The 21,667-nt window shown below is 54.9% G+C and overlaps 1 protein-coding gene across 2 annotated transcripts in view; it reads right to left on the bottom strand.

The window, feature by feature from the left end:
- Nucleotides 1–3,121: 3,121 nt before the first annotated feature.
- Nucleotides 3,122–21,667, bottom strand: part of CD247 (CD247 molecule) — a 74,026-nt gene continuing 55,480 nt past the window's right edge. Inside the window, exons 2-8 of one of the 2 annotated variants that reach the window (XM_077901522.1) lie at nt 10,372–10,475; nt 9,468–9,524; nt 9,173–9,253; nt 7,771–7,803; nt 6,899–6,955; nt 5,595–5,636; nt 3,122–4,224 (exon numbers count right to left, since the gene is read on the bottom strand). In XM_077901522.1, coding sequence (XP_077757648.1) covers nt 4,159–4,224; nt 5,595–5,636; nt 6,899–6,955; nt 7,771–7,803; nt 9,173–9,253; nt 9,468–9,524; nt 10,372–10,475 — 440 coding nt within the window. In that variant the 3' untranslated portion in view covers nt 3,122–4,158. Of the gene's footprint in view, nt 4,225–5,594; nt 5,637–6,898; nt 6,956–7,770; nt 7,804–9,172; nt 9,254–9,467; nt 9,525–9,748; nt 10,064–10,371; nt 10,476–21,667 lie in introns of those variants that run through there. The other variant, XM_077901523.1, reaches the window with a different exon arrangement.

Genomic DNA, 21,667 nt, shown 5'->3' on the forward strand with positions numbered 1-21,667 from the left:
GGATGCTTCCCGCACAGAGGGCCACCTAGGCCTTCTGGTTGGTCTTTTCCAGAAAAGCAGGAGCTCCCAGGAGACCCAGGCACATGGGTTCCTGGGTCCTACTGTGCATTTCCCCCTGTGCCCATGGGCCCTGCAGCCACCACACCTCTCCACCCACCTTCCCAGACCCTGGTCTAGAGCTCCCTGCCCTTCGAGTAGCTTTAGTCTCCTTCACACACCCCAGGGCTTCATGTGACCAAACACACAGACCCTTGACCGCTCCTGTGCCAGAACTCTTCAGAGCTCCCATTTCACTTGTGTCTGACGGCAGACCTGGTATTGAGCTTGACTTTTCCACACTTACTGTTTATATTCTCTTGTGCCCCTCCAGCATTTCCTGCCACATCCTGAACATCCACTAGTCCTGGACGTGGCATCCACTTCTCCTGTCAGAGGGTACACAGCTCAGCATAGCTCCCTCCCTCCGGCTTATACTAGTTCACAGGTAATGTCTTGATGCAATTTGTCATTTGAAAATGTGAATCTTAAAGTGAATTTCCCACGGAGAGCAAACCTCAGTTTGTCGAGCTTTCAGACAGAGGCATTCCTGTCCAGATAGGAGTGTATGCTCTGTGTCTCGAGACGGGCTTGCTGTCCTCTCCAGGGCCCACCGTGGGAAGGCAACAGCGGCTCTAACTCTCCGCTCCTGCATCTAAGAACCCCTCATTCTTTACCACTCTACCCCTTCTTGTATTTAGAGCTTGCACATAAGTTTGGGGAGTAGTTTCCTTAAAACAACTTGGAGTTTTCAATAGAAATCCTGTTTGGTAGAGACAGTGGCATGCTCACTAGCGTGGGAAAGACTTCAGAAAACAAACCCATTTGTCACACCCTAAAGAATGAGGGTACAGTACTGATGAGATCAGTGTCCTGTTGCCCTTTTTAAAAACGTGGTTATATTCTAACCCGCTTCTGGTTGGCATCTGCCAAGCCAAATTGGGAGATGATGTAAGTAACATCTGCTCTCATTGCCACCTTTCCTTTCTCTGAAAACTAGGGCTTGAGGTTATAGGGCATGTGTCGTTAGACAGTAGGCACAGGTTCACAGGCATGTCCAGTACCATGTCAGTGGCCGGAGTTACCCGTGGACAGGTCAACAGCTGACCAAATGACCGGGCTTTGAGTCCCCTTTGGAGCCATCCTGTACACTTGAATTGATCGTCTGTCCTGTTGTACCAGCCAAACCTGGGCTTCAGTGACTATCCTGTTTGTAAACCCAGGAGCCTTGAGTCATATTCTGGGAAGAAGAAAAACTGATCAGAAGTATTCACATCCTACCTGATTTTACTAACATCAAAGTAATGACAGTTTTGAAAAATACTCTGGAAGCTTCCATTTTCATTTACACACACTCATAAAATGTTTTGGTTCCTCAGTGCAAGTGAAATATGGACGCATCTTCATATTTTAATCCTCTTAAAATGGATGTTTATGTGAAGAGTGGTGTTTTTACTTACAGTGAGTTCCTGGCACATCTCATACAATCAGTAACTTCCTGGGATGAAAGGGATCCAGTTGTGCTTCAGGGAGAGGACGGCCAGACCCGGAGTAGGACAGGAACTGGGCAGCCCGGGGACCCTGCCCCGGGCCCTGGGGTTCGTTCTCCCGGTACAGGCTCAGCTCACCAGCTGTCTTCTCTGTGTCTTGCCTGTGGTCCCACGAGTGTCCTCGCTCGCTTGCCCACCCACATCTGCTGCAGCACCCACACCTCATTGCCAGCTCTCCTCCCTACCTCTTGAGTCAGATTCTTGACAAGTGGGTTAGACTCTGAATTCAAGCCAGCCACATGGGTCACATGGCCTGTGTAGAATTCAGTAGACTTTGAAACTAGGTCTGCGGTGTGAGGCCAACTGATGAACCCAACTTCAGCGTTTAGAAAGCCTGGCAAGTAGAAGATGAAGGAGTAGCAACCCAAAAGAGGCTGTTGTCTGGGAATCAAGGCAGCCAAAGCTACACACCATTTCCCACTCCCTCACCTGGTGACCAGGTCACATAATTCAGGCTGGCCGGCGTCAGAAGCCTTCTCCCATGAAACCTGCCCCATGTCTCCAGCCCCTTGTGGGACTCTGCACCCCTGCACTGGCAGCTCCGCCTCCCCGCCTGGCCGTGGGGTACCACAACACAGCCTTCCTGGGATGTGGCCGGAATCCTGTGGCAGATGTTCAGTCCCTCCCTAGTGGCTTGCAAAGTGCTGGGCACAGAAATAGGTGCAGGGTAGATATTTATTGACAAATCAAATTCCCCCTATGAGGCCAGGTTACAAAACGAATGTCTTCTCTTTATAGGTGTCCTATGTGCACCTAGTGGAGATGCGAGTCACTCCTGCTGCAATCTCAGATTCTCCAGGGCCTCTAATGGCCATGACCTTGGGTTTTTGTTTTTGTTTTGTTTTTAATTCATGATAGAGAGAGAGGCAGAGAGGCAGAGACACAGGCCGAGGGAGATGCAGGCTCCACGCAGGGAGCCCGACGTGGGACTCGATCCCGGGACCCTAGGACCGTGCCCTGGGCCAAAGGCAGGCACTAAACCGCTGAGCCACCCAGGGAACCTGACCTTGGGGTTTTGAACTCAAAGTCTACCCAGTGTTAACTGGCTGCTTGATGAGTTGGGGCCTCTTTTACAACCACTACGTTTAGAGAGAAGCTGACCTGGAAAGACCTGTCATCTTCCAGCCTGCCCCAAACCCTACAAACCAAGGTTTTGTGCCGTGACATCAGCCATTCACAACTCCCAGCACCCTCTGCTGACAGGGGCCGCTCCCTAGCCTCCCTCTGCCACGTGCCTGTACTGCAGTGGCTGGCACAGTGCTGGGTGCTAGGTGCTGGGTGCCAGAAGCCCTGCACCCCGGGCCGCATCCCAGCCGCTTCCCACAGGCCCTTCACGGCCCGGCCCGGCCTGCAGCTCCTCTGTGGCCCCAAGCAAACTGCATCTTGGATGGCAGCCCCCCGGTCCCTGGGTGCCCCTGTGCCCACCTGCAGGCCCCAAGGAGCCATCCTGCTCTCTGGGGTGTGCAGTTTCTCCCCACGGCTGAATTAGCTTCACCTGCTGGACCACCCAGAGAGAGCCCAGGGTAAAGGCAGAATTTTCACCAAAGCGTTTATTGTGCAAAAGAGTAAGTAAGGCTTTAGCAAACCAGTATAAATTAAGACCAAGCAGAACAGAGAGGGTTACACATGAGACCACCCACAGCAATGTTCTTGGTAGTCCACACAGGGTGTCCACAGGGGTGTGCGGGGCCGGGCCACCTGTGGAGTCCTCGTGGGGACAGGGAAGCTGGCCCTCCCTCCGGGTGCTTCGAACAGGTGCCTGGAGAGCGTGCCCTATTGCTCCCTTCCCTTGCCCCTACACTCTGTCTGCACTTCCTCTGCTCTTTGAGGCCAGTTTCTTCCCAGTTTGTGTCCCCCATGAGAGCGAGCCCCGTGAGGGCAAGCACCCTGGTTCATCGCGGGGTCCCCGGAGCACCTAGCCCCCAGGTGCTAAGCCCTGCAAGGGGGAACGGATGCCTGTCCGCCCCACACTCCAGCCCATGCTCCCCTTCACCAGCCCCTGAGCTGCACCTGCAGAAGCTCTCCTCCCCTCCCCACCTCTACTCAGGCCTGTCACCAGGAGGCACAACAGTCCCTTGGCCTTGATTACAAGTTCCCCTGAAATGAGGCAAACAGAAGCCAAATTTACAGCAGGAGCAAAGCCATTCAAATACTGACGGAACACTAAAAACTATGAGGCTACGTGCAAACACTGGGGGGTTCTCAGGGGACCTGACAAAACAGACTGAACACGGCTGTGAGAAGTGAGTGCCCATCTCCCAGGTAAGAGCCTGGGGCTTCCAGGGTAGGGGCCCGGCCACAGTCTCCATCAAACCCGAAGAGCCCAGAGTGTCACAACTCTTCCTCGAGGACGGGCCATAAGCTTCGGGGAGCACTCCCCTACAGAGCCCGGGGACGATGGTTGAATTGGATATGACCGAATGTTACAGTGCAAAGCACCCAATTCATAAAGAGGGAATACTTTGGCGGTGGAGAAATACGAGTGAACCGGGTTATAAACGCTTTATCCTGTGTCTTTAACAATCTGGGCGTCTGCGGAGCTGGCCTGTGTTCGGTGGGAGGCCTGGAGCTGTTAGCGAGGAGGCAGGGCCTGCATGTGGAGGGCATCATAGGTGTCCTTGGTGGCCGTGCTGAGCCCCTAGAAAGCAAGTCAGGAAAGAAAAGTGGGTCAGGAGCTCCGTGCGGGCACCGGCCTACCTAGAGGTCAAGTGGAACTGGACCAGTCCTCTCCTGGCGCTGGTGGGGCCGGCCCGGGGAACTGCAGGACAGAGGGTCTCCCCACTGCCGGCAGTGGCCCTGGAGCAAATCCCTCCCAGCTTCCCAAGTCCTGAGCCCTGCAGTGTGTGGCCCCAGAAGGGCTTCCCAACAGGATTGGGTCATCCCTGAACATGGAGCTGGAATCAAGGTTTGCTCCCCAGAGTTGGCCATCCCTGACACCCGGGCTTCCAGGAAGCCAGGACTTGTCACCAGGAGACGGTGGCTCCCTGACCCCAGCCTTCTCCCATCAGCCTCCTTCCCAGGCCACCCCACTACAGTTGCGTTCTTTGTCAGGGAGCAGGCAAGCTGGCCCCAATCCCACTGGAACACCTCTCCCTGGCCCAGAAGACAGATCAAAGCAGCCATACACAGAACATTCTGGGGGCCCTGTCTGACATCATTCTGGACTCGGGCAAGCTGGGCAGTCTGGCACTTTGGAGCCAGTCAAGCAAGCTGTGAAGAGCCCAAGGGAGCCAGAGGCAGCCAAATAAGAACCCACTGGGGATTATATTTTAGAGAAGTAGGTTGGGTATGTTTGTTTTGCATAATGATTCACACTGATTTGCATAAACCAGGCACTTGATTATAACAACATTTTCTTTTTAAAGTTATTCTCTCAATTTTTGAAAAAGATTTTATTTATTCATGAGAGGCAGAGACAAGTAGAGGGAGCAGCAGACTCCCTGTGGATGCAGGACTTGATCCCCAGACCCCGGGATCACACCCTGAGCCAAACGCAGATGCTCAACCACGGAGCCACCCAGGCGTCCTCTTGATTTTTTTTTTTTTTCCTTCAACTTTCCCACCCATCCACCCATCTTCTTAGGTCTGAGGATACATGCAGAGCAAGGCTTCTTGCAAGGGCCCAGAGCAGCAGAGGAAGAGGCAGGAAATTGCTTGTGTGGGGACCTTTGCCTACTTCATCCCTTTGGGCAAGACCACACGGCCTCTGGGAGCTGCTGCTTATCCGGGGCCATGCCTGGGGGCTCCCACCATCTCCCGGCTGGAGCCAGCTCGGTTGGAACCAAGTCATGTCTCCAACAGCTGACTCCCAGCCATGCCCCCAGGGCCTTACTGACAGAGGTGGCACTGGGACCCGAATTAGGGCCTGGGATCTGCCCTGCCCAGCCGATGGCGTGAGATGGGTGCCACCAGCAAGCAAAATGTGGAGTCTAGCCTTGCCCTTGATTAGAGGGCTCCACCCAGGGAAGGAGCGCCCACAGCGCACACCAGAGGCACCGCAGCTTTTACCTGGTAAAGGCCATCATGCCCCTTCCCTCTCCGACGCTGGTTCTGTGGGAAGGAGACAAAAGGGCAGGAAGTCAGAGTCCTGCTCAAGGCCCTAGAAAGTCAGAGGGGACTGTCTCCCAGTTGTACCCCTGCCCCTGGAAGAGAGGGGTCCTCGGGCCACTGGCCACATCTTACTCTGCAGGTAAGGTGAGGACAGGCTTCGAGGGGGCCCAGGCTTGCTCTGCCCCATTCATGTCCCCAGAGCCCTAGAACCCAGGCTGCACGGGAGCTGGCCATGTTGCCTGCCACTTGGAATAAAGGGGCTTCCCTGCTGCTCCCAGAATTCCTGGCTACTCATCAGTGTTCCCTGGGAATGACAACCATAGAGTGGTATGAGCCCTGGCTACAGGGTCCATTACATCTGGACTCCCCCATTCACTGGCCAAGTGACCTGGAGTAAGATATTTGCCCTCCTGTGCCTTGCAGGGCACACATTTCTCATTGGGTTCTTGTGAGGATTACATGAGACCACCAACCTCATAAAGCACTGAGCAGGCCTGCTTTGGGGACACGAACTATGTGAGGGGCCCCAATTTCCAAATGGTGAGCCTGGCCCCAGAAGGGCTTCCCAACAGGATTGGGCCATCCCTGAACATGGAGCTGGAATCAAAGTTTGCTCCCCAGGGTTGGCCATCCCTGACACCTGGGCTTCCACGAAGCCCCGCTCACCATTTGGAAATTCTTTTTTTTTTTTTTTTTTAAGATTTTTATTTATTGGACACAGAGAGAGAGGCAGAGACACAGGCAGAGAGAGAAGCAGGCTCCATGCAGGGAGCCCGATGTGGGACTCGATCCCGGGTCTCCAGGATTACACACCCCAGGCTGCAGGCGGCGCCAAACCGCTGCGCCACTGGGGCTGCCCATGGAAATTCTTAATCTTTTAGAAATAAGGGGCGCTGCATTATCATTTTACCCTGAGTCCCAACGTCCTCAGCACTAAACACACCATGGCACACATTAAGCCCTTGATGGCACCAGGTATCAATGAATGGTGACAGATCTGACTGGCTTTCACAAAGCTTAGTCTTAGAATCTAGACTGGGTTCCTGAAAGAGCACCAGCCTTTCCTCGCTGTCTTATGGGCTATCAAGGGGGTGAGAACTGGACTACCCCTCGCCCCTGGCAGCTGCCACGGGGGCTTCCACAGGTGATACGAGCATGGCTGCGAAGGGCCGGGATGGAAGCCTGGAAGGGTTACCTAGAAGGTGATGAGGACTCCCTGGGAGCACCCCCACCCTGACCCATCCTTAGGAATCAGCACTCACCTCGCTTTTTATCCCAATCTCACTGTAGGCCTCTGCCATCTTGTCTTTCTGCAGTGCCTGGCAAAGGAGAGGGCATGGGACACTGATTGACTAACTACTGCACAAAACAGTGGGCTTCCCTACAAGAGGAAGCCTCTCGACTTCCCAGCTGGCAGGGAGCCCCCACACTCGAGGCTCCAGTCATTCCCACAAGCATCTCTGGCCACAGCCAGCTCCAGCCTTACCCTTCTCAGCCCTTTGGACTCTTCTCTGAGCCGCCAGCCCTTTGCACCGAGCTGAGAAGCTCAGGTTAGGTTCAAAGATAAAATGTGGAATTCTAGCCAAAGAACACAAACGTGAACAAATGCGAGGGCTGGCCTGGAGTCCCCAGAACCATTTATTTGAGTAAGTTGTGTCTTTACATGGCCAAAGCCAGGGGTTGTGACTCCACCAATTGCAGGAAGGAAGGAGAGGTAGCTCTGTCTACAGGAGTGACCACCTGTGACAGTCCCCTTCGTGGCCAACCCAGATCAACAGCCTGAAAACCACAGTCAGGTCCGCACGGAGTGGTGAGGCTGACCTTCCGACAAGAGGTGGCACTCAGGAAGAGACTCGAGCCTCCAGAAGCAGGAGCCCCCCAGAGGGGCTTGCCACCCTGTCCTTCCTGGGCCTGACCCTGCTGTTCCCCAGGCCCATCTCCAGGGAAGCCCAACAGCAGACTCAGGGACCAGGGAGGGAAGGCAAGTGAAGGGGTTGTCCCCCAAACAACCAGCTGCTGCAGCCAGCAGGCAGGGAGGTCAAGGTCAGGCAGGGAGGTCAAGGTCCAGTGAGGCAGACGCAAGGCAGGGAGCACTATTCCCAGAGCCCTCCGCCCACCTCCCTCCTGCACTCACATTGTACACGACCTCCTGAGGGTTCCTCTTCCTCTGCCGGGGAGGGGGAAAAACAAGGAGGAGGTTAGAGGCGGAGAAACCAGGAGCCAGGCCCGGAAAGTTGTAAAAGCGTCCATGAACCCCCCACCCCAGGCCACCTGCCTGTCCCCCACCTCCGCTGCCCTCCCTGCTCTCCCCACCACCTGTGCCCCCTCTGCTCTCCCTGCCCTCCACACCCATGCCCCCCCCAGCCCTGCTCTCCCACACACCCATGCCCCTCCACCCTCCCTGTCCACCCCCCGTGGCCCTGCCCCCCATCCACACCCATGCCCCCCCCTCCACCCCTGCACCCGTACCACCCCCAACCCCGGCCCTCGGCCCTCGCAGCTCTGCTGCAGCACCTGCTTCCTAGTGCACACTCGCACACACCCTTGCACACTGGCTTCACCTCCCCGCATGGCCTCCCCAGTCCAGCTTTGCCCAGGGCAGGCCTTGGGGTATCTGCAGGTGGCAGTCTGTGTGTCCCATTGCAGTTACAGTGCCACACGTGTCATAAACTTACAGGTGGGGTTTCTGGCTGAAAATGAAAAGTCCTGGGCCAACCAGTGCCCAGCAAGCCCTACTGACCCCCATTACCCACCTCTTTTCACCCCTCCCCATCCAGGGTTCAGGGTCCAGATAAGAGGAGAAGAGAAGAGCTGATGCAGAGGGCAGAGGCCGAGGAAACTGCCAGGGTCTCCTCCTGCCCAGCACCCGGCTCAGACGGTGGACAGGTGTGACCAGGAACATCAGGGGCTGCTGGGCATCGTCGGGCAGCACTGCCCTAAAGCCCGGGCAGCCTGGGCCTTTGGGCTGAACCCTGCCTTTTTTTTTTGTTTTTTAAGATTTTATTTATTTATTTGAGAGAGGGGGAGGGGCAGGAGAAGCTGGCTCCCCGCTGAGCAGGGAGCCCAATGGAGACTGGATCCCAGGACCCCGACATCATGACCTGAGCTGAAAGCAGACGCTTAAGTGACTGAGCCACCCAGCGCCCCTGGACCTGCGCCTAGAGGACCCTGCCTGGCCTCCTCCAGCCTCCCCTCAAGGCTGGGAGCCTGGAGCGGGAGCGCGCTCCAAGGGGGACCTGGGACCCGTCCAGTGGCCCGGGGCCCTTCCGGTAGGCACCTCTTCACCAGATCTGTCCTGGGGGGAGCCCCCCGGTGTGCATCCCAGGTGGCCAAGCAGTTTACCGGGAGGGGGTGGAGCTTGGAGCCGAGGGCCGGGCGCATTCCGGTATGGGGCGCCGCCGCGGACCAGAATGGAGCCCTGGGGGAGGGCCCGGGCCCGGGGCCCCGCGTTGGGATGGAGCTGCCCTCGGAGCCCCCCCCCCCCCGTGTCCCGCCGCGCACACCCGCGCTCGCGCAGGCCCCGGAGGGATCCCCACCTGCTTTCCTCCCATCTCCGGGTCCAGGCCGCGTCTCTTATCCAAAACCTCGTACTCCTCTCTTCCTCGCAGATTGAGCTCCTGCAGGAGGCGGGAAGACCGTCGGGGGCGCGGGGCCCTCTGGCCTGGACCCCGTGGGGCGCCCAGGGGAGCCGCGGGCCCGGTGGAGCGGAGCCGCCTCCGCCTCGGGGAGCCTCCCCGGGACAGGGACAGGGCGGGGGAACCGAGCGGCCGGGCCGCCGCGCCGGGAGCCTGAGCCCCCCCCCCCACCGGCGGCCCCGCGGGGCACACTTACGTTGTAGAGCTGGTTGGGGCCCTGCTGGTGCTCGGGGGCGGCCGCGCTCCTGCCGAACTGGAAGAGAGGGCGGAGGGCTGAGAACCCCCCCCGCCCCCGCCCCCGCCCCCCCGCGGGGTCCCAGCCCCCCGTGCCCCCCGCCCCCACCCCCCCGCGGGGCCCCAGCCCCCCCCGTGCCCCCCCGCCCCCCCCGCGGGGCCCCAGCCCCACCGTGCCCCCCCCGCCCCCCCCGCGGGGCCCCAGCCCCACCATGCCCCCCACGGCACCGCGTCCCTGCACACCCCGCCGCGCTCTGGGGCTGTTCTCCCCAGCGTCGCAAACCCCCTAGGGATCCCCGAGGACTCATGCTTGAAAAAAGAAAGCGGGTGAGACTGCTTCACAGTCTTGCCAAAGTCTACAGGCCAAAAGAGCAACGGTTTGGGGGACAGAAGGGATAACCCGGCGGGAGAGGCCTTGCACCCTCCTCGGCTCCAAGGCCACCCCCAGCCGCAGCCCCTCCAAGAAACCCGCGCTCCGGGCCTGCCCTCACGGGCCCTGATAGGGGACCCGAGTTTCCAGAGACAGGCTGGGTGGGCCTCCATCTGGGAAGAAACCCTGCATTCCCCCCTCCTGCTCTTAGTTGCCTGAAGCCTAAGCCCTCTCCTGCCAGCAGGAGCCCCCCCACCCCCACCCCCCCGGGGAGGCTTTGGCGGTTGCTCAGGAAGACACCCAGCATCAGGCGCTGCCTCCCAGCTGTAGGGCTGGGACACCAGCACCCATGCTGCGTGCTTGGCAGGTCCCTGGAGCCAGTGGATGCCATGCTCCAGGCACTACCTGAGCTGCAGACTTTCCAAGACTAAGGCCCTTCTGAACACCCACCAAGTAGGGGAGCCCACGCCTTCTCCCCAAAGCCCCCAGTACTTACCTTTGCTCTCAGGAACAGAGCAGTGATAATGACACCATAGATGAAGAGGACTCCATCCAGCAGGTAGCACAATTTGGGATCCAGCAGGCCTAAGCTCTGAGCCCCTGTGCCAAGAGATAAGACTGATCAGCCAGGCCCAGGGTGACAGGACACGTCCCCACCATCCCAAGGCGACCCTGTGACTGACAAGGAAACCATGACAAGGGGCCTGGATCCATTTCCCACACCCTATCTGACCGCAACTTCCCTTCCATATCCTTGGACCAGCTCTGGGGAAAACCTGGCCTCCCCAATAGCCAGACGTGACTCTGGGTGGGACCCCAGATCCTGGGAAGACCAGAAGGAAGCAGAAAGTAGGTGTCCAGTGGACACCACTGGAGCCCAGCTGCATGTAAACTCCCATAGGAACCACACACCCTGGAAACTTCTGTAATAAAATGCCTGTGTCTGGATGAATGGCACCCCCTGAATTAGGGTATGAGGCTCCCTAAGGCCTATTCACAGGCAGAAAACAAAATTGATATTTGAATGAGATTGTTAATTAGGACTGTGAGAATCTGGGTCAATTCTCCCTTCCTGGGGCACCTGGGTGGCTCAGTGGTTGAGCATCTGCCTTTGGCTCAGGTTGTGATCCCGGAATCCTGGCATCAAGTCCCTCATCAGGCTCCCCCCAGGAATCCTGCTTCTCCCTCTGCCTATATCTCCACCTCTGTGTGTGTCTCTCATGAATAAACAAATAAAATCTTAAAAAAAAAAAAAAAAAAAACACAAAACTCTCCCTTCCTGACTCCCAGTCTCCTTGGTGCCAGGCACTGAGCAGGGTCTCCCACGGGGCTGGCACTGAGCCCCAAGGAGTCTCATGAGCAATAGACAAAGGTCCATTCAGTGAACCCCTCCCAGCCTGAACCCGGCAATTCCCCTGCTCACCCCTCCCTGCTCCATGGCCTCAGTTTCATCTGTGCTTGTCCCCTTGCCCTTCCCCCCCACCCCTACTTACAATTGGGGTAACACACCTTGCCCTTCCCCTACACACTTAGAATTCCCGGGACACACCTTGCTCTTCCAGACTCTGCCTCTGTTCCCTCCACATTGTTTTCTCTCCCTTTCTCTCCCTGCAACCCTGTCACCTGGTAAAATCTGATGCTTCCTACAAAACATAGCTCAGAAATCTGTCTAGCCTGTCCCATCCCAAGCTGCAGATGAATCCCTAGCCCTCACTGCCATATTAACCTTTGTCAAGCTAGCAATGCACGTGTAGCTGGCATTTTAGTGCAATGGCATTGGGAGTCTAGTAGCTTTCCTGGTTAAATAAAAGCATTTTTATTTGTAAAGCTCACTGCACCGTGGGTGAGAAGACACGGATTTTAGATGGTTACTTCCTGCCAGGTGTGCGCTCAGCCTGCAGATGGCCTGCCCCTGCCTCCCGCCCTGCCCGCTCAGGCGGCGCGGGCTCAGCGGCTGCTTCTCCCAAGGCCACGGCGCCCTCTGGTGGCCGCCTGCAGCGCTGCGCTGCCCGGGCCGTGGGAGGGCACGCCGGGCACCTGAGCATGTCTTAACCTACCAGCGGGTTCACTTGGGGCAAGCTTCCCACCCTCTTTCAGCTGCCTCTTTGGCTAAAGAGGGTGAAAACGAACATTTCTTCAGTGTTTACTATGTGCCGGACACTTTAATGGGAAAACGAATCGGATCCTCCGGACAGCGCCAGCACCAAGGCCAGCCGGCAGCAGGCCCGCAGCGAGAGGCTGCCCCAGGACTGCGGCGGGCAGGGCGCCTGGGCTCTTCGCTCCCCGCCCCGCCGGCCCAGCTCTGACCAGGAGCCCCGCGCTGTGTGAGCACTGGCTTCCAACTCTAACGAATCCCCATCCAAACCTGTGACTCCCACCCTGATTCAGGACCCCTCTGTGCCTCAGGCAGCTGATCTCCTGGTCAGCTTAGGGAGGCCCCTGCTCAGAAACCCGTGATGACAGTCACCCGGAGCAAATCCAAGCTCCTCATCAGGCTGTAGTCCCCAGCCCCCCGGCCCAGGCCTGGCTCCCCCAAGCCTGCCGCCCACTGCCTCTCCTGCTCCTGTAGAGGATGCGCTGCCCTTCCTTGAATTCACCAGTACTTTCCTAGCCACCTTGAGCTTGTTCCTCGTCCCCCCTGCTGGTGCTAGCACACCCCTCCACTCAGCAGGAAATGAGACTCCTGTCCTCCACCTTCACCCCGCGTTCCAGTGGCTGGTTCTGCCCCGATACAGGTGCAAGAGCCTGCCTCCCACAGAGCACCCCCCACACGATATGTCAGGTTCTGAGACTGCCCTCCACGTAGGCCCTAAACGGCTGCAGTTTGGCCTCCTCCTTCATCCTCAACAACAGAGCCCCGGGGTGCACGGGAGACACTCATTAGATGCTGTGCGATTTTTCAGGGAAGATGCTGGGGCCTGACCCAAAGTTGGCCTGCCCTCTGGCCCTGAGGCAGGGCCACCTGCCCCCACTGAGCACAGGTAGGGTCTGAAGCCCTCTGGGAGGTGAGCCACCTCCAGCAAAGGCCACCAACACCGGGGTGATTTTTTTTCTTTTAGGACTGGAGAAGAGGTGTCAGCGGAGATTTATTGGGGTGGTTGAGATTCAGAAAAAGGGCTGGAAGAAAATCGCTCAGCTGCCTGTCACATAAAATGAGGACAGAAAAATTACTGGACAGTAAATTTAGAACAAATGAGAAGAAATATTTCTTCACGTTGCACACAGCCCGCACAGCGGGGGAGGGGAACTGGTTGCCTCCCCCAGAGATAAGTAACAGGGACAGGTTTTCTCTCGCTCTTTTTAAAGAGCAGCATGATTTTATGGCCCATGACAAGTATGCTGTGTGTGGTTTGACCAAGGCGAGCAGATTAACCGCAGCATGTTTCCCAGGGTGGGGATCGCCCCTCCGCCCGGGCCAGCTGTGCTTGTGCTGGGAGTGCCGGGCTCAAGGAGGGTGGTGAGAGCACCGAGTGTTCCACAAAGGGACCCAGGACTTAATTCAATTACAAAACTGATCCATTTTTCTTGGGCACCTGCTTAATGCCAGGGAATGTCGAAACAGAAGGAGCCCCCGGTTGGGTGTCAGGTGGATTCTCTCTAGTCCTTCGCTTGCCACTAAGGAGCCGTGTGGTCCTGGACAAGTGACCTCACCTCTCTGGACCTCAGTGTCTTCATCTGTAAAATGGCTGGTAAACGTATCTACCCTAAGGGTGTGGTGAAAACAAAACGAGGGACGCCTGGGTGGCTCCGTAGTTGAGCATCTGCCTTGGGCTCAGGGCATGACCCCTGATCCAAGCAGGGTCCTACACAGAGAGCCTGCTTCTCCCTCTGCCTATGTCTCTGCCTCTCTCTGTGTCTCTCATTAATAAATAAATAAAATCTTTAGAAAAAGAAAACTAAAAGATGTATTGGTAGATGTTTTTGTATATCTCCCATAAGGACAACGATGTCTAACGTGTGGGTCAGGCCTTCCGAGTCCCTGCCCTCGCGGGGCTCATGGCTCTAGCTTACACAGCGCCGAAGGGCTTCCCGCGGATAGCAGGCAGTTTGCCAGGATGCCAACTCAAAGGCATGAGGCAGAGACACTCGCTTCCTGGTTCCGGCTCCTTCCCTGCACCCTCATCCCCAAGGCAGACACCTCTTTGCCTCCTTCCCTGATCCACTTTCACACCTTGTTCATTTAACATGCTGACGGGGGCTGCTTTCCTATAGGACTGGGACTGTTTTCTCTGACAGTTCTCCTGCTCTGCCCCAGATCCACAGCACCCAAGAGAACTCAGTGTCTGAGCAAATGCAGAAGCTGAATGAGATTCTCGCACAGACTCTCTGTCTGGCTGCGCCCCCCTTCCCGCCCCGGATTCTCACTGATTAGGTCTGCGGTACAGCCTGGGCCTGAGCCTGGGCCAGGGCACAGCCAGGGTCGCCCCTCACACGTGCAGCCGTTCCCACACATATCCTACAGTCAGAGCGGGGGATGGCATGAAGGCCTCAGTGTTCCTTATACACTGATTTGCGTACTTCCGCACTGTGTGTGCCCGACTCCTTGAAACTCTGTGCCCTTGTCTGCAAAATGGAGCTAACACAACAGTGTGTCTCATTAGGTAGCAGTGAGGATTATTTATTGCAGGTGTCAGACCTGACATGTAATAAGCGCTCCATGTGTCAGCTTATTGGGGTTTTTTTTCCCCCAAATCACCACTAACACTTTTTTTTTTTTTTTTTTTTTGAGGAAGAAAAGGTCAAATTGTATCAAGAACTTTTAAACTGGATAGGACGAGAAAGCGTCTAACTTCTGGGTGTTGACACCGCACAGCTAACCAGATGCTGTCGTCACCATTAAACCAGCGGGCATTTGATGAGGGGGATGCATTCTGAGCAGTCACATGATTTCCCATTAAGAAAATGCTGCCTTCATATCAGAGAAGTTGTGTCGAGGAGAACAAAGACACCCTCACAATAGCTTCCTGGTGCCGGCCTAGACATGACAGTGGCCAGGTGAAAGGGGACAAGCCCCATGCTTCCAGCTCTGGGCTGCAGGATGAGAGCTGGAGGTGGGATCTGATCCCATGAGCCTTTTTCCATCCAACCTGAACGTCCACAGGCCATGATCTGGCCCCCTGCAAGAGGCATACTCAGCAAATCTGGTAAATAAGGGGACTCGGTCCCAATCCCACTCCCACACCACCTTACCCAGGTCTAACAGGTGACCCCACTGTGCCAGCCCCTTGCATCCAGACAGACATGTGGCAAATATGGAAACTGAAGTCCAGCTGGGCTGGAGCACATCCAGGTGTCACAGGGTTGGGGACGTAGGCAGGGGTTCCCAGATGACCAGGCCTTATACACGGCGGCCAGGCTGAGACAGAGGTACTTTAGGTGATTCCAGTTATTCCAGGGCAAGTCACAACCCTGATGACACCTTGCAGAAAAGCCAGCTGAAGCCTGGGAAGAGCTGGCCTTGCTCACCTAGTACCACGGGTGCTGGGAACAGGATTGGAACCCTGCGAGGTGAGAGGAGGAGCCTGGCCATAGCCTGCCCTCGTCCACAGCACGGGGGTCAGTGCCCAGCATGTGCACAGCGATCCCCATCACAAACTGGTAGGGCTCCAGATGGTCAGGGCCTGGCTGACCTGGGGCCTGGACTCCGGTCCTTTCCTGTCCCCCACCCCCACCGCCACGCTGTCAGCTACCAGGCAGGCACTGATGAAATGGGCCAGCAGGTCACCGCCCCTAAGAAAACCACATCTCCCAGCTAGGGACAGGGCAGACAGATAGAATCCCAGCAGCCCCTCCTCTTCGAGAATCTTCTCAGTGGTGCTCAGCACCCAGCTGCACCTGGCCTCCCACACCCCAAACTAGACCACGGGGTGCATGGACACGGCCTGTGGTGGGTGGCCTGCCTGTGGGGCAGTGGCCAGGCATCGTCTACAGGCGAACTCTTCCTACCATCCTTGTCAGAAAGGATGAGGATCCCTCCTGCTTGACCTCATCTGGAGGGGAAACCTCCTCACGCGGCCCCTGAGCACAGCGGGCCGGGCGTTGGACATCCCCGAGGGCTGGGGCGTGGGGCGGCCCATCCACTTGCACAGCCTACTGGCGGGTGGGGAAGCCCAGCTGCAGAGGGCCTTCCTCCCCTGCACGTTGGTCCCGGGGCTGGGGGCGCACAGCGGCCCGTGGTGCACCCGGACGAGCAGCCTCAGGGAGAGTGGTGTCTACTGCTCACGCCCCGGGCCATGAAAACACCTGTGACAGCGCCTCGGTGACCTGGGGTTGTCTCGAGCTCCAGCCCCGTCCACACTCCGTCCATCCCCGAGCCGAGGGCTGTGCCATCTGCCGACGGTGGCGCTGCCCCGTGCAGTGAATTGACCACGTACCCTGAGCCCTGGCCTCGGGCCCCCCCATGCTGCCCCTTGCCCCCCACTGCCTCACCGTGAGCTCAGGGAGCAGCTCTGCTCTGAGCACCCCCCATGGTGCCACCCCAAGCCTGGTAAGCTGGAGCTGCCTGCCTGCCTGTAGCGCCCTACCTGGAACAGGCCCGAGAGACGCCCAGAGGAGGCTCCATGGCAACCGGCAGCCCAGAGGAGCTTCCCGCAGTCTCTGTAGCCCTCCCCTTGCTACAAAAGCCGAGATCGGAAGTTTCCCGGCACTGACCTTTAGCAGAAGACTCGGGCCCCAGACGGCAGTCTCGGGGAGGCACCTGCCCTTACAGAGTCTAGTTTCTTTGGATGAGGTGCGTTTGAAAAATTATCTCCCAGCCAGACCGTGGGCTTCTGAGAGGTCTCAATCCACCTGGTCCGGCCGGAGCTGGAAGCTGGACACACCCGAGTGCCCGGCGCCCCTCTGCCAGCTTCCTGCTCCGGGACCCCCTGTTCCCGAGCAGAGGGACTGCCGGCTCCCTCGCTTCCAACTGGTTAGGATCCCTGCCATCGGAGGCCCAATGTGTATCTGTAAAATTACTTCCTGTGCCTGATGGAGCTCGCTTCTGTGGGAGTCCGGAAGGCAGGCAAGGGTCTGTTAGTGGGTGCAATTCAGCTCGGGTACAGACCCAGACCGGGGAGCACAGTAGCTTCCCCAAGGACAACAGCAGGCTAGTGGCAGAGCTGGGCGTTACTGGGCCTCCAGGCTCCGGCTACGTTTCCTGCCTCCCTGCCTGGGGTGTGCCTCACCTCTGCAGCACACGGAGTGCTCCCCTGGCTCTGCCTCACCTCTGCAGCACACGGAGTGCTCGCCTGGCTCTGCCTCACTTCTGCAGCACACGGAGTGCTCCCCTGGCTCTGCCTCACCTCTGCAGCACACGGAGTGCTCGCCTGGCTCTGCCTCACCTCTGCAGCACACGGAGTGCTCCCCTGGCTCTGCCTCACCTCTGTAGCACACGGAGTGCTTCAGAAGCACAAAGAACGCAGGTTCCCCCACTTCTACAAGGCAGCCTTAAAATCTCACCCGTGTCCAGCTTGTCTCCCTCTTAATAGGAAACGCTTAGTCATCACTTGCTGTGATGACAGCAAGAACCAAGCCTTCGAGGGTAGGCCACCTGAGTACAAGTCCTGGCTCTGGCACTTCACCATCGGTGGTGAGACCATGGAGTATCTTCGCGGCTCCCTCCCCAGGGAGTAGCACCAGTGCTCATCATTTGCATCAGTCTTCATCATTCACAGTTCACTCGAATCAGCCAGATTCCAAGTCCCCCAAGTGCCTTTTGCAGCCAAACCTGGAGCCGCCCTGGTCCTGCTGCCGCCCAGTCCCACCCCCTGGGCTCAGACACAAGTAGCGATGACATGCAGGGGAAGAGTTTAGAAAACAGGAAGTCATGTGTTTTCAGGAAGGCAGTGGCAGCAGTTCTGGGGTGCCATGCTGGGTGTGATGCCCGGCTCATTGACCACAGCACCGGAGGCACCCACACCTCCCCTGCAAGGGGGCTTGCTCCCTCTCGTTGAACTACTGACTTTCACTGCGGCAGGAAAGATAGACACATCGGTAATACTGAAAACCACCAGCTGAAGCTTATGTGAGTTTTCTCATTCAATCCTTCCAGGGACAGTGTCTTTATAGCTGGGGAAACTGAGGTTCAGAGAGGTTCATAAGACGCCAAAGGTCTAGATCCCGGTTGAGCTCAGGCCTGTCTAATGCTGTAAACCAGATACCATCTGGTCCAGAATCCTAACCACCATTTGGCACTGACCTTGGACCCCTTATTGGTCCTCAGGGCTGGGGAGAGGGGCTCCTCTCAAGGCCGCGGACGGAGTGTTTCCTTCTCTGAGGATCACACCATATTAGCAGGTGTGTTTCTGACTCCACACCTGGCCTTCTTTCCTTGAGGGGGCAGGAGTCTGAGAGGCCTACAGGATTAATAGGGACAGATGGCCTGCTACCAAATGTGAGGCTCCATGGGCCACTGCCTGTGGAGTCTGATCCACCTGGAGACAGCCTTGACCTGCAGAATGAGCTTATATCACTATTGGTACCACATAATTTCCTGCTACTCGCTTTGATTAGGCACAGCCTCCTCAACCGCCCTCCTTGTCAAGTGTTGGATTTCAAATACTCATGCTTCATTGTAAAGCTGAATATCTGGTCATAACTACCTACAGATTATATAATCCCATAGACAGGGATCCCAAGGCAAAGGGGAAGAAAGGAGGTTGTTTGATTTCTTAGAAGTAACAGGATTATGCAAGAATATTTCACTTCTTGTACTACTACTTCCATTACATGTGTTATGATTTCTGTAATAGTTTTTAAATTTTTCCTATGATCACTTTTTATTTTCAAGTAAATCAACTCATTGTGACAGTGCAGGAAAGTACAAAATAATCAGAATCACCTATAATACCACATTCAAATACAGCCACTAGTCATATGATGGCAGATTGATTTCCTTCCAAGGTCTTCATTATTTATAAATTAGAATTATTCTACATAAAATTTTTTCCCTGAAAAAAAACCCAATTTTTTCCTGTTAGTATTATAATTTAATGTTACATTTTCTTGTTTTTTTCACATATTTATATTTCATGTTTCATATTATTTCATAGGTCTACTGAATTCCCTTTCTAATGGTCACATAACAATTCTCCCACTACTTATTTACCATTTCTGCATTGAAGGTTGTTCGTTTCCAATTTTTCACCATTGTAAATAACTCTGATGAACAGTTCCATTCCTAGAGCTTCCTACAGGTTTAGAATTCAATCAATAAAACCTTGAAAAATGAAAGCTAAGATAACTAATCCAAGAGAAAAATCAGCAAAAGATAAACACAGGCAATCCTTAGAGGAGGAAAAACAAACTGCTTATAGCATAATAAAAAACTCTCAATCTCATTGCTGATTACTCACTATTGAAAGTACAAAATGACAGAGAGAGGGATCCTGTTGTTCACGGATAGTCAGAAGGCCTCAGCTGTGAAGATATGTGAAGGAAGGGCACCCCTGGCAAAGGAAGAGAAGGTACAAAGGTCCTGTGGTGGATCCAGGCCTGGCGTATCTGAACCACAAGGAGGTAGATGTGGTCAGGATGGCATGAAAGAGGGAGAGTGCTAGAATGTGAGGTCAGAGGGTAAGAAGGTGGGGGCATTAGTTAGAACCTTCTCAGCCAGTGGATTTTACTCTGAATGAGATAGGGAGCCATGGCAAGGTTTTCTCTTTTTACAACAAATACACATCATTTTTGTAATTTCAAGACTGTGAATAAATTTTAAAAGAAAAAACTAGCCAATTGGAGTAAATTTGGTTCACAGTTGCCTTTGCCCAGGCACACTACAGGACAGGCCTACCATCCAGACTCTGCCACGAGGATGCCGACTGCCCTGACAAGACCATACACACACAGTTTGTCTGCATTCAACTGAACATAGTAATCTTTATCTCTTCCTGCCCTTGCCCCATAAACCAAGCTATGGTTTCCACACAGAAAGTGGTCTATTTCTACTCAACGGGTACAAATCCCTTCATTCTTGTGTTCTTCTATCATTCATCACCAGGTTCTTTGTGATGGGCTGAATTGTGTCCCCCCCTCCCCAAATTCATACATGGATGTCGTAACCCTTAATCGCTCAGGATGTGACTGTGTTTGGAGAGTGGCCTTTACAGAGGTGATTTGGTTCAAATGATGACCTAGGGTAGGCCCTAAGCCGACGTGACTGGTTGATCTGGGCACATCTTATTTATTCTACTTTGCAGATAAAGACACTGAAGGTCAGAGAGGTCCCGAGATGCCTATGTGGCCTGGCCTTTGTTTTTTTCCCACACAGCACACAGCCATCACATTATACTCTTGAACATTAGCACTGTTTAAAAGAAATCCACTCTATCAAACCTTCTCATGTCAAAATTCCAGGCATGATTTTGCTAATTCTCTGAGACTTTAATTTATTCTGCAGATAAACTCTCATAGGATGCACATGCAGGGCATGTGCGCGCACACACACACACACAGATGTTTATTACATAATTATCTGCAGGAGCAAAAAAAGAAAAAAGGAAACAACTTAAGCACCCACCAGCTAGGAATCTAATTAGTAAATGTAGGTATAGTCATGGGTAGCAGTTTAAAAAAATTAAAAACACAACAGATAGTTCTGTACAGGCTGCTATGGGAAGGTCTCCAAGATAATTAGATGAAAAAAAAGCAAACTCTGGAGTGTTATGCTTCTGTATGTATGAAAAAGAAGATATATATAGGCTGTGTATGTATAATAATACAGAAATCTATCTCTGATTAGAGTTTCTGTATGAGATGATGAAAAAGTTCTGGAAACTGATAGTGGTAATGACTGCACAACAACTTTATGCCACTGAATTATACACTTAAAATGGTTAAAATGGTAAAATTATATTTTTGTATACTTTACCGCAAGAAAAATGTTTATATAGGTATGTCTATATCAATATTGATGTTGCTATCAATATCTGGGTGGCTACATTCTTAAAAAATGTTCTCCACACTTAATTCAAGAGGAATCAGGGAAGGGGGAGGTCGGGAGGAGTTTATTTTCCATGAATGACGTGAACCTTTAAATCAAACGAGGTATGTGTGGCACAGTTCTAGGCAGGGCACCAAGTGGAGGCACGGGGACTCATCCATCCAGCAAGGTTCCTCCAACTAGGCTGTGGCTCAGTGCACTTCTGGTGATGACTTACTGGGGTTTGGAAGTATCTCCAATAGATAGAAATTTTCACTATAATGGTGTTTGGGGAATATGGTTACACTTCTGAATGAACATGAAAACAATTACTGCCAGCAAACAGAATGATGATGATGATGATTTTTAAAGATTTGATTTATTTATTTGAGAGACAGAGAGAGACAGCAGGAGCAGAGGGAGGGGCAGAGGGAGAGGGAGAAGCAGGGAGCTGACGTGGGGAGCTTCCGCTGAGCAGGAAGCCCAATGTGGCGCTCAATCCCAGGACCCCGAGACCATGACCTCAGGTGAAGGTAAACACTTAACCAACCGATTACTATTGATGCTGTTATCCAGTGCTGCAGGAATGAGGGCAAAGTCTCTCCCTTCCTCATCCCCACTAGGAGCACCAGCCCAGTCAGGCGGGTACAGTGAGATGAAAACAGCTCTGGCCACACAGCCTTGCCCAGCCAGAGCCACCGCCCTTGGGGAGCCAGGGACCCCAGAAGCCAAGTAGGTTTCTGGGCAACGGAAGCTGAGCTCCCTGGGCAACTGAATGAAGACCCTGGGGTGGAAGGGGGGGCTGTACCCGCAGCCTCTCGAGTCCTCTGGGAGCCATCCTGCAGCCCCAGGCCACTGACAGCACCTCCTCAGGGCTCTCCCAGCACCTGTA

The sequence above is a fragment of the Canis aureus genome, chromosome 6 (genome assembly GCF_053574225.1).
Source record: "Canis aureus isolate CA01 chromosome 6, VMU_Caureus_v.1.0, whole genome shotgun sequence".
NCBI lineage: Eukaryota > Metazoa > Chordata > Mammalia > Carnivora > Canidae > Canis > Canis aureus.